The sequence below is a fragment of the Crassostrea angulata genome, chromosome 2 (genome assembly GCF_025612915.1).
Source record: "Crassostrea angulata isolate pt1a10 chromosome 2, ASM2561291v2, whole genome shotgun sequence".
Taxonomy (NCBI): domain Eukaryota; kingdom Metazoa; phylum Mollusca; class Bivalvia; order Ostreida; family Ostreidae; genus Magallana; species Magallana angulata.
In genome coordinates this window covers 56893655-56907026 of record NC_069112.1, presented here as the reverse complement: position 1 = coordinate 56907026, position 13372 = coordinate 56893655, and the positions used below count along the sequence as shown (strand labels likewise).

General features: G+C 31.8%; 1 protein-coding gene across 1 annotated transcript in view; it reads left to right on the top strand.

Moving 5' to 3' along the window:
• The first annotated feature begins 605 nt into the window (after positions 1-605).
• Positions 606-13372, top strand: part of LOC128172584 (uncharacterized) — a 33443-nt gene continuing 20676 nt past the window's right edge. Inside the window, 7 exon segments of the mRNA XM_052838368.1 lie at positions 606-734; positions 3086-3857; positions 3965-4273; positions 4364-4630; positions 4838-5143; positions 5528-5812; positions 7782-8069. Of these exon segments, the coding sequence (XP_052694328.1) occupies positions 3227-3857; positions 3965-4273; positions 4364-4630; positions 4838-5143; positions 5528-5812; positions 7782-8069 (2086 nt within the window). The 5' untranslated portion in view covers positions 606-734; positions 3086-3226.

Here is a 13372-nt window from a genome sequence, read left to right as displayed (position 1 = left end):
CGTGTGAGTTTAGAAATCTTTAAATGCGACACTAGCATTGTGGATTATCAAAGTTCTCAGGAATCAAATTTCGTTAGATTGTCAATTTCATACAGATTTTTGATGATATAGTTGAAGTCTTCAAAAGTATAATTATCATGAAAAGAATATGAACAGTCTTAAGTTTTAGTAATTATTCAATTTCTGCCATTGAGATATAAATAAAGTATGTGTATCTTACGAAGAAAACCCACTTGCAGCGTTTTTATAACAGCACAATTATTAATTTTAACACAAATATTTTTATTGACCCTTTTCAATTATTTAAATGAATGCATATGAAAATATAAACAAGGATCTGTTGTCACACCAATGGACGGAGCATGTCTGCATTAACTACATTTGATCCAAGGGATAGAAAAAAATGTAGGCGGTTTGGCGGGGAGGGGGGGGGGGAGAAAAAAGCTCTCACACGCCACAAGACTCTCTGGTCTTTGATCCTTTTTAAACCCTATACTAAAAATTTAAATATTATCCGATGGTAATCAGTTCGGGTAACAAGTTATCGTTCCTGACGCCGCACTGCGACACTGCCGTACAGGCGACATAACCTGTTTGACTATTTATAGGTATGCTTATTGTGAAATTTTATCGTTTGTTTCTTTATCAAATTGAGGGAAATGGAGATTACCTTAAAAGGTGGATACGCGCTGATTTATCAAAATGGTCTGCGACAGCAAAGAAACAACTCAAAAGTAAGTAAAATGAGGAAAATTTACTAATTCTCTGAAAAAATTAACGTCATAACAACTTAGTTAGTTTATACATTTTGTTTTTCACTTTTCCAATATCTAACAGATAGTGTAGCGGAATTAATTAATAAAAGTGCCAATTACTGATCGTGAGTTCGAAAAACCCCATGGGTTTTTTTACCTTTTTTATACTACCTTAACACAATTGTTTAGATGAATTTTATTGTCATATACTGCGCAGTTTGAATATTTGAAACCGTAATATTTCAATATTTTCAAGAGCTAAATAGGATATTTGTGACGTACATTTACATACAAATGTATTGTTAGGTAAATATGTGCCTGTTAATATTGAAGTCCACTGGGTACGCAATCGTCGTTTGTCATCACACTGACCGATACCATTTTCCCATTAACAGCATTTCAGCTTGCTTGATCGGTCATGCGAAAACTGACAGCTTAATTACTTAATAGAATGTTTTCCATGGAAATTCATACGGGTACCGAGGTAGCGTAATTGCAAACAAATACATGCAAGAAATAGTACATTGTAGATGAAAATATAGTGCGTTAAGTCGGATTAAATTGTGTGACAATTTTTTTTTCTTTTCTAATATTGGAAGTGTGGGGGTTAATCGTTGTTAAGAAGAAGTTTGTTTACGGAAAAGGATTTCAGAGAGAGAGAGAGAGAGAGAGAGAGAGTGTGTGTGTGTGTGTGTAGAAGGGAGTACGTTGTACATGTTATTAACCGTGATTAAGCATAAGTAAAAATCATTAATCAAGCAATGAATAAGCTCGTTGGGATGTACAATGTATTTCAATTTGATGTCATAAAATGTAATGTTTCTTTCTCGATGAATTCTCAAATCTCTGACAAATCTCTCTCTCTCTCTCTCTCTCTCTCTCTCTCTCTCTCTCTCTCTCTCTACGATGCGAAAAAAGTACCTTTACCGGGAAAATTGATATATAATAAAAAAAAAATAGCTGATCGTTAACACAATCCAGGCTTTGGTGACTTAACAAAAATCGTTTTTTTTACCAGACAGTATATTATTGTATATCCATGGAGCACATTGCCCTTAATTCTTTTTTTCTTCAAAATTTTAATCTTGTAATGTTTGCGTAAGTTTTGATTAAAAAAACATTTAGATGCGGTTAATTGTAAGACAAAAACCAACAAGAATAAAGTTATACATAGATTTTCAATTTAGTTTTTAATTGTCTATTTCTTCCTCCTAAAAATGAAAGAAAACATATTGATATATAAATCCCATCAATATTTGAAATCAAAATGCATTTTTCGAGAAAATCAGCATTAAGATGACTCGTTTACCCACGGTAATCAATTTGTCTGCACCGCTTGGTGAGTCACAGGACCGACGACATCCAAAAATAAGCATTCAATGCTTAAAGCAATATGAGCTGTATATTTTAGAATTTTATTTTGCTGCAAAAACCTGCTTGTATGATAAGTCTGCATGTAACTTAAACTTTTATGATAAATAAGCTTGAAAAAAAATCATTAAATTTTTTCAGAAGAAATATTTCTCTTCTAAAGAATATGTAACAGATCAATTTTTGTACAGGACGACAATAATTTTCCTCCAATTAAGGCCTTTTGACTGCTTTCCCCACAAAAATAAAGCTGGCAGAAATTTAAAAACCAAAATATTTTTTGTCATTTTTGTAGAAAATAGCATTTTCGTAGAAAAAAAAAAATCAACATGAAAATAACAGCTCTTATTGCTTTAAATGAGGCTATTGTTTAAACGTTCCATATTTTCTATTGCCATATTTATGTCGGACTTTATATATTTATTGAACCTGTGATAATCTTAACTAATGAAATGCTTTGAAAGTAATATGAATTAGACGTGTAAAAGAAGCTGAATGATCATCGATTGTTAGAAATTAAGATTCATATCGTACAGAAAGCGTATAGAAAACGGATCGTATCGTACAATAAACGTATCATATCGTACAGGAAACGTACCGTACCGTGCGAGAAACGCATCGTATCGTACAAACCGTATAGCGTGTGAGAAACGTACAGCTGGTGTAATAGTCAGAGGATGAAGCTCTGCCATTCAGTCAACTGAATGATAACTGAATGGACTGGAAAGGTGACTGAAAGGCACATATATGCCATTCAGTCACATTTCAGTTACCTTTCAATTGATTGAATGGCAGAGATTCATCCTGTAAGTGCGTTTCAGGGTCTATATATAACATGTACATACTTACTAAGAATGTCAATATACCTAAAAAGCTGGTCCCAGTAACTTTTTAAAAATCTGTACCATACATTTTTTTTTCAAGAAAAATAAAACGAAGTATATTTTTACTTTCTACAGAAAACGTTTTTATTTGGAGGAGCAGAGGAGAATGCATCTGCATCATGACTAGCCAGGCTAAGAAATGCGTAGATTAAGGGACCACTTTTGTATTTTTGAGTGCATATAAAAGGAACAGATAATTTAGTAAGACTTCAAATAATGGCTTCAATTATGACAAACTTTCCGATTTTGACCAAAGAAAAACAAAATTGTATTCGCATTTCAAAAATATGTTCAGATGTCTTCAAACAACCGCTTGCAGACATCTTAGCAAGTGAAATTCAACCAGTTGACCTGTATAATAAGATACAGCATTCGTGTATATTATCAATTGGGAAAGAAGGACTAAGTTCAACGCAGATGACAATTTGTTTCCTTTCACCACCTGCAATACCAGACTACAGCAATTTTGATGTAACTTTGTTATACACATTGATACGGAATTTGTGTCCATCATTGGAACCAACAAAAGGATGGGGAAAAGACCCAGTGGATACAGACACGGAGATTGGTGATGACATCGAGCGTGTTAGATTCTTTAGAGGCAAAATAGTACATAGTGTATCATCAAACATTTCTGACAATGATTTTGAGATGATTTTGGAGGAGCTTAAATCCATACTCCAAAGAATTCAAAATCATATGATTTCCAAAGGATACAATGTCAACTATGAAGAAAAGATGACCAATATTAAACAGCTTGATCTTGGAGATGAGCCCTTATATAACTATATGATTGACGAGTTTTTGGAATACCATCTAGATAGTTTAAAGCAACCAGATGACAAAGGTATGTAACTTAAATTAAACAGTTTGAATGTGAACTTGAGAAATATATAAAAAATCGGACGTCACTTATGTAAAACGTTTCTAGTGTTTAAATGTATTGTTATTCAGAGCGACCAATGATATCAATAACAGGTCCAAGATATCTTCTTTGTGGAATTACTGCAGAGTTTATTGCAGTAACAAATCCAGAGAATCTTGAAGGCTGGTCAGTCGAGTGGCGAAAACACCTGAAATGCACACAAACGCGCATTAACTCGAACACAGAGAAGTATCACGGAAGTACCGAAAAAAATCTCGTCATACAGGCTGTATGCAAGGAAGATGAAGGGGGATACCAAGCCATTCTCTCAAAGGTTTCGAAAGGAAACACAGAACTTTATGTATCAAGCAATGTCATTTTTCTACAGGCCATCGGATGTATTTTTATTAACTTCTTCTTAAATCAAACTGATATTGTGAAATGTCGATTACAAAAGGTTAATCAGTAATAAGATGTTGTATTTTTAGAGCTACCTATATTTGATGTTTGGAACGTTACGACAAAAATGAAAGAAATAAGAATCAATTACGCTATCCAAAACAGGCTGCCTGAAGTAAATGAAATAAAGTGGTGTAAGGATGGAGTGCCCATTTTAAACAGAAACAGGAAATATAACGGAGGAAAACTAAACGATAATTATTTCACGATTACTTCACCAACTATCGAAGACAGGGGGAATTACTCTTGTGTTGTGAAAAATGCTGTCGGGAGTGTTCAAAAGGATATTCGATTTGGTACAGCTAAACTTTACTAAAATTAAAATTAACAAATTTAATGTTATATTTTTGTAAACAAATGGTTAAAAAAGCTTAGAAAATGTGCAAATCAAGCATACATTATTTCAAATTATTCAATGGTAGTACGGATGTTAATAATTAAAGCTTACATTTTTTCTTAATTCAAATATTTGTTATATAAATCAACTCGTTATTTCATTGAAGATGTTCCTAATGCTGACATTTCAACCGAACAGCAAATTTATGTTGGATCCGAGACAATGTTATTGCCAAGAATTGTATCCTGTCCCTCGCCCGATGGTGTACAATGGCAGCAAAGTAACGATGGAACAACGTTTAATTCCATTGACATCAGCCAACCAAAATATTCTGGAAGTAGCTGCAATCCAAATTCACCGTTACTAATGATACCAAAAGTTACGCTTGAGGACAAACTTTATTATCGTCTACTTGTGTGGAATAAAATTGGGGAGCAATATAGTAACACAATCTTCCTAAATGTGAAATATAGTACGTAGTGTTTCATTTATTTAATTAGAATGCTGTTTCCCCCATCATGACTCTGCTAAAATTCATTTGGCAAATCTCTCTCTCTCTCTCTCTCTCTCTCTCTCTCTCTCTCTCTCTCTCTCTCTCTCTGGTATAGTTGAAATTTAGATGAAAACAAAAATAAACATTTTTGTTCATCAAATCACATTAAAATTTTTTGGTGAAAAAAAACTTCTATTAATAACACACGTTTTCATTTATTTTATTTTAAAGCTGTCATTAGTCAATTACTCACCTGTACTAATCAATGTTTTTGTTTTAACTGTTCTAGGATAACTTTTTATGTACAGTTATCGCATGAGTTTACTGGTCAATTGTTAACACATTTGTTGGAATCTATTGTAGGTCCTCCGAATATCACGATCAGTCATGGGACAAGTGTTTCGAACAGATCAGTAACACTGATCGGCAACGTTTTTCTGTATGGAAGTCTCCCTGTTGTTAAAAATGTGTTTTGGACAAAAAATGAAGAAGTGTTAGACACTAAAGGAAGTGGAGGCAGATATAGTGAAGTCACAGTTGATAATCCATCACTGACCATCTTTGAAATAAATGAATATGATGCTGGGTCTTACCAACTTACTGCCACCAACGACGCAGGGTCGACTACAAGTGATTTCCTAATTCTAGGTATTAAGTTAATCCTTGAAATTTAAATAATATTTCTTTGTGTATACAATATTATATTTTCTTCTAAATTCATATGGGTGGCAAGTTTTGTTATATTTAGGGAGAGGAACTTGTAAGTTGTTAGAACTTGTTTCTAATCCTGTTGTTTAATCAATAAAATATGTTCAAAACAAACTAAGTTAATAAATAGAATACGAGATTTTTTTTTATAAAACGTAAAATTAATTTAGTCTCGAATTGTCTTCTATTTGAAAAAAAATTGACTGTTTTTAAAATTTGCAATGATGAGTTATTTTGATAGCATATAAAGACATAAAAGCGTAATGAGGACTACTGATAAAGAGATAAAACATTTTTTTCTGATTTTTAACTTAAATATTTTTCTGGATTTAATGCTTACATGAACTAGAAAAGTTGTAATTTTTTTTTTGATAAATAATATATATCATTTACAATTTCTGATATATAAAGTAGTACGAAATTTGAAATATTTATAAATTATATTCAAAAGAACAATTTATTGAATTTTCAGAAAAATTGAAAGATAGGATAAAGTTAGCTTATCTGTGCTGCACTACCTTAAGAACCTTTTTACGGGCCGCCAGGAGACGGTCCGTTATTTGATACACATTTAAATATTGTAACTGCATTTCTGCGGGATATTTTTTTTTTATTGAATTAATATTATGCTTATTTTTTATGAATTAAAAGTAAATTTGCATTTAGAAATATATGTTTTATGCCTTTAAAAACATTACATTTTTGTTGTTTTACTCGTAAATGAAACGTTGGTCATAGACTGTCGTGTTAGACGCGTTTTTATCGAGATTAATATATTCAGAAAGTTTCGGAGTTGTTCAATCTTTTCAAAACATGTATCGGGATCGGTACATGTATATGGACACCCTAAAGACCTGAATGACATGGAATTTTATATGTATTTCAATTTTTATATGCTGCGTCTAAAAAGAACTTTAATTGTGTGTATATTTATTATATTTCCATGTGGTATGCGGTAGAAAAAATGAAATCATGAAATGACATCCATATCAATTATTTACGCAAAAATATGAGAGAACTGAAATTTAAATTGACCCGAAAATTTGAGCTAACCTGATTTATTTTTAATTCTTTTGAAATAACTATGATTATCTTTACAAATTGAAGTGTGGATAAAATTACTAATTCCATTTAGGAAAAAAAATTATCTGGCTTATTTTTTACCCTTAAAATTGTGCAGATTCTACCGGATGAGTATGATCTTACATGTACCTTTAATGTAATCTATTTCTATTTTATTTTATGGTTCCTTGAAATCATATTAACTAATGCATTAAGTTTTAATGCAATATGATGCAACAAAAAAATTCGAAACGGTTTGAAATACATAATCTCCAAAAGAATAATGATGAGTTGAACTTTGTATTCGAATAATGTACAAATCAATGTGTTCTCAATTACTTCATACTAAAGCAATGCTCATACCATTACCGTTAGAAATGCTTATAGCAACGAACACTATTCATAATGATAACAGTAAAATGTTAAAAATCAAAACGTGTTTCTGAAAATATAGTAATTAGATTTTAACATTTATACTATTACAACGTTAACCAACTCGTATTTTCTTCTATGCGGTATGTTTTTTTATGTGAACAACCAAATTGAATGATGATTCATACAACAATAATATTTTTTGCGCCCCATCTGACGCTTGCATCAATCTGATTTCTTGTTGTCTTATTGTACGTATTATTTTTTTTTTGAAAAATAAGGTTATTATTTGTTTAAACTTCCTTATTATTTTTTTTAGAATCCTAAATCCACATAATCCTTTTGATTACATTTCAATATATATTTTATGCGAATAATATTCCTTAAATTATTCATTAGTCAAAAAACTGTAAACATGTCCTTAATAATAAATGCTAAAGCATGCACGAACTAAAAAAACTATATTTTTCAAAAGATGTTCCTGATGTTTCCTTTGCAAGACCTGAAAAGAAAAACAATGGTAGCTTTTGGGTCCCAGTGACGGTACAAGCTATTCCAGCACCAAATTTTGTTCGATGGAGCATTAAAGAAAACACATGCGATGCCTTTGTACCGATAGATGAAAACCTTGAAGAATTCAAAGGAACATCAAACACCCTTCCTCATCCAGTGTTGGTAGTCCAACCAAGCAATGATCTAAAAAACTACTGCTTTCAGATAGAAGTACACAATTTCATTGGCAGTTGTAAAAAAATACTATTGGGTAAGAAAATTTGTTAATTTTCGAGTTAAAGTTAAATAGTACTTAAGTATTCTCAAAAGTCGTAATAACGCGAATACCTGCGTCGTTATAGCGCTTTAAAAAGGCATAACACGGGGAATAAAGACGCTAATACGACTTTAAAAAAGACTCCAATAGAGAAGTTATGACACTTTCTAAAAAGCCATTATATCGCTGTTGGCTTGTTTTTTTTTTTTTTTTTTTTTTTTTTATAGAAGCCTTATGCAAATATATTGAATTCTCTCTGTAGTTTAATAAGTAATTTTAATTACACATCAATAACATCACAAATATGGTTGGTAAACCAAATTAGCTATAGTAGAATCGGACTGGATATATTAAAAAAGGAATACAAACCGGAACTTAGTACTGCTCTTTTTAATTTAAGGTTGGTCGACAACCCAATTTCTTATAGTGGATCGATCAAGAGGGTTTTTTTAAAATATGATTTCACAAAACGGAAACCGATGTCGGCTTTCCTGAATATTATGTATTTTTTTTCAGAGAAACAGATAAATTTGTTTTGGCTGCGTAAAGGATATTTCAGAGTTAAAAAAATGGTCTCATTTGATGAATAATATACGTATCTTTAAACACATGCCATAGATGTTCTTGTCACACTTTTAACTAAAGAAATATTAATGAAAATCAAAATAGAAATTCTTTTATAATTTTTAAGTCTAAAAATTACTTTTTAAATTTACTTTCTGGGTTTACTCTGGGTTTACTAGAGTGGACCCAGAGTAAACCCAGAGTAAACCCCAAATAAACCCAGAGTGGACACAGAGAGTAAACCCCGATCAGAAGAATACCCATAAAGCAGACGCTACATGTGTATTCGGAATATACAAGGGGCAGGAATTACAGGCAGTAGGATGATAAGATAAAATACAGGTCTGCTTCTCACTTCAGTGCGTATAGTTGACTCCAAACGCAATTCTCGAGTAAACCCAAAGTAAGCCCAAAGTAAACCCCGAGTGGTCCCAAATTTTCAAAAAGTAAACCCAAAGTAAACCCAGAAAGTAAACCCGGGGTTTAGTTGGGGTTTACTCTGGTGTTAGGTTGGGTCTGATCGGTACTGTAGATATTGGTCTGTTCCTTAATGGACTTTTTTATATTGATGACATCATTTCCATTTTTGAGATATTTACGTTTTAGCAATTTTTTAAGGGTTGGTTTGTCTATGTCAACTTCTCCTAAACTTTTAAGGACATTGAGTTCAAATTTTCAGGGATGGTAGACAAAAGATTGTTGATGCGTATTCATGTAATGCCAATTATATCTGTTTGATTAAAAGATGACAAAGCTCGCCTGGACCTGAAAATGAGTTTTAAGAGACGATATAATTTTTTCTTGTTTTCTTTGTTTATCGCTTTTCTGAAAAATATTTTGTTAAGAAAATTAATGCAAACAAAGTTTATATTTACAAGAGCGTCCGCTTGATAACACGAAAAAGGGACTGGTCCCTCAAAAAAGGATTCCAAACGGCATTAAAGTCTATAGCTCTTTACTAAGTGATATTTTGTAAAACGTTATTAGCAAAAATGTTTATTTTATAGTTATGAACCTAAGCATTATAATGATTTTCTCATGGTTTGCGTATTTTGGGGTTTTTAGGGGTCAAAAGTCTAAAAACATTGATCCTCGATATCTCAAAAAGGAAACATATTTTGATAAGTAGTATAGAAGAAAAGATGCTCAAAATGATGTACTCATCAATACGCAATCCTCAAAATGTCGTTAAACGGCCCCGATAAGGGATAATGGACCGGCCCCTAAAACCTTCTTTCTCAGTTATTTCAAGAACGATAACGAATTTGTAAACAATTGTTGAACAAAATGTGTGTAGTTTCAAGTGACCTTTCACTAAATATCAATAGAAAGGGTCTGGCCCCTAAATTTAGGAACCAAGGCGGGTCTTAAGTCATTTATTTTTGGCTCTATACTGAGCGGTATTTTGTAATAGGTAATCGAAGCAAAAATGTTTATTTTACAGTTATGTAGCTATACAATGAAATGAATTTATCATGTGTTACGTAATAAGGGATTTTTAGGGCTCAGAAGTGCAAAACTTTGATCATCTATATCAGGTAAAGGAAATATATTTTGATAAGAAGTATAGAAGAAAAGATGTAGTCAACAATATTCAACCCTTAAAATTTCGTTAAACAGCCCCGATAAGTTGATTAGGGGTTGGCACCTAAAATCTTTTTCTTGGATATCTCAAGAACGATAACAAACTTGTAAACTAATGTTGAACAAAATGTGTGTTGTTTTAAGTGACCTTTCAATTAATATCAAGGAAAAGGGACTGGCCCCCTACAATAAGGGACCCAGAGGGGTCTAAAGTCTCTTATTTGTAGCTCAATATTGAGGGGTATTTTGTTATAGGTTATAGAAGCAGAAATCTTTATCTTATTGTTATGTACCCAAACAATATAGTGACTTTCTCATGTGTTATGTAATTAAGGATTTTATGGCTCAGAAATTCAAAACTTTGATTACCTATATCTGGTAAAGTAAAATATTTTGATTATAACTATAGAAGAAAAGATCTCAAGAACGATAACGAATTTGGAAACAGTTATTGAACAAAATATTGAAGTTTTAAGTGACCTTTCATTTAAAACCAAGAAAACAGGAATGACTCCTAAAATTAGTGACCAAGATAGGTCAAAATTATATAAGTTAGAGCTCTTTAGAGCTCTTTACTGAGAATTTGTTGTTATAAGTTAATGAACATAAAATGTTTATCTGACTGTTCTATACTCATACAATGAAAAGATTTTCTTATGTGTTACATAATAAGGGGTTTTAGGTCCCCGATAAGAAGATAATAGATTGGTCTCTAAAACAATCTTTACCAAATATCCCTAAATGGGTACCAAATTTCAAAACGCTCAATAGAGAAAATGTGGTTAGATTTAAAAGACCTTCCATCTGATATGGAGAAAAGGAAGGACTGGCCAAGAGGTGTCTAAAGTTTTTCAATCAAGACTCTTACACCGGAAACAAGATACTCTCTATAAGTTTTAAATGAAGACCCTTTTTTACTTTATTTTCAAGTTATGTAAGCTGCTTTATAGAAGATCAAGATCATCTATCTATCTGAACTTTTAAAATAGGACGAAAGACTTCCTCGTTGCTCCCAACGAGATCGTGTCTAGTTGTATATTATTATTTTTCCTCTGACATATTTCGAGCGCTATAACTAAAAAACTTTTAAGTCGATTTTCACCAAATTAATAGGACTAATAGAGCATTCAACATACTTGCTATTATATAATATAAATTAGAGCCAATTACGTCACTTCCAGTTTGAGATAATTAAGCTTTTTGTTAATTATCTTTTAATCTAATAATTTGTTAAATCCGGTAATGCTGTTGCTCAGATTCACTTGAGCTTTCATTTTATGTTAAAAAATAATTGAGGCTGGTCCCTCAAATAAGAGACCAAGAGGGCTCTAAAGTCTTTTTGCAATAACTCTTTACTGATCAATAATTTGATATCAATTATAGAAGCAGAAACGTTCATTGAACAGCTGCTTATCTATACAGTAGCATACGTAAGTCATATGTTACCTAATTAGGGGTTTCAAGTGACCAAAAGTCTAAAACCTTGATCATTATATACTAGTATCTAGAAGAGGAGTTATATTTTGAAAAGCACTGTATAACAAAAAATGCTTAGATTTATGTTTTAAACAATATGCTACCTAATTTGTTGGTGGCCCCAGTGAGGAGTTTTGAGGGTCGGTCCCTAAAACACATCTGTAAATATATCTTTAGAACGGTCAACAATTCCTGAACATTTGTTGAACGAAATATGTTTATATTTACGATACCTTTTATTTGTTATCAAGAAAAAAGGACCAACCCGTCAAATTAGGGGGAAAGAGGGGTCTAAAGTATTTTTATAATAACTATTTATTAAAAAAATAATTTATTATTAATTATAGAAGCCAACCTATTCATTATGCAGCTGTTTATCTATACAGCACCTTTACTAAGTAATATGTAACGTAATTAGGGGTTTTAAGGAGGCAGAAGTCCAAAAACTCTGATCATTTATACCTAGAAAGGAAGAAGGATTGTGAAAAGCATTGTAGAAAAAAAGTTGGTCAAAATAATGTTTTTAACAAAATGATAACTACTTTTTGTTGTTGGTGGCCCCGGTAAGGAGTTGAAGGGTGGGCCTCTAAACACAGTTGTTAGGATATCTCTAGAACGGTTAACAATTCGTGGATACTTGTTCAACAAAATATGTTTATAATTGGAAAACTGTTCATTTTATATCAAAAAAGGGGCAGGTTCTTTAAATTAGGGGCTGAGAGGGCTCTAAAGTTTTTTATAATAACTTTTTATGAGCGATAATTTGTCATTATTTTAAGAGCAAAGAAAAAAGCTTATTAAGCTCAATTTAAAACTGAAATCCGTTTTTAAAATCGGATAATGCATTACAGAAATGTTGGGGTTCAAAAGATAAATTAACTCGTACCTAAAATGATTCGCTTATTGCTAAGTCGTATTGAAAAACATTCAGATTTATTTTGGTTAAGTCGTTCTTGAAATCGTTATGGTTTTTGTTAATTCAAACTAAGAATAAATCGGATTTTGTTATGTCGGTCCCAGAAATATTCGGTTTTTCTATCTTTTTGATTTAGTAACTCTAGTTATTGGTTTAAGAACTCTGCCTTTTACAGGAACTTCTAGCTTTACCCCAGACATTAACGGAAGACCCACTCGTTGCTTTGCAACGAACTTTGCTTTAGTTATATGTTATAGTATAGAAATTGCTGAAATGAACCTGACAATCAATATATAGGTTGTGTCCAAAAATTAGAAAAAAATATATACAGTTCTTTCATTTTCATAAATATTTTTTTGACAAAGATTAAAAACAACGATTGTTTGGCCGTATTTAACATGGATTGATAGATCCTTGTATAGTGCATCAATTGAGACCAAAGTTTTAGCTCTAAAAGATCATGTTTGCAGCCAAAACGAGTTTTCTTGTTTTTTATTTAAAAATACTGTTATATTGGTATAGGTTTCAATCTCAATAGGTTTCAATGTTAACTTAACAATACATCAGTTAATCTTGATCGGCACTTGTTATATTGAGGTGTTGCTAAAACGCGGAACGGAAAACAGAACGGAAAACGAAACGGTACGGAAACGGAAAATGAAATATCAATATATTTTTTAGAAATGTAAGGAATTAGTCTAGATAGTTTTTTCATGCGAATTGTTTAAACCTAACGAATATTGATGGTTAATTAACA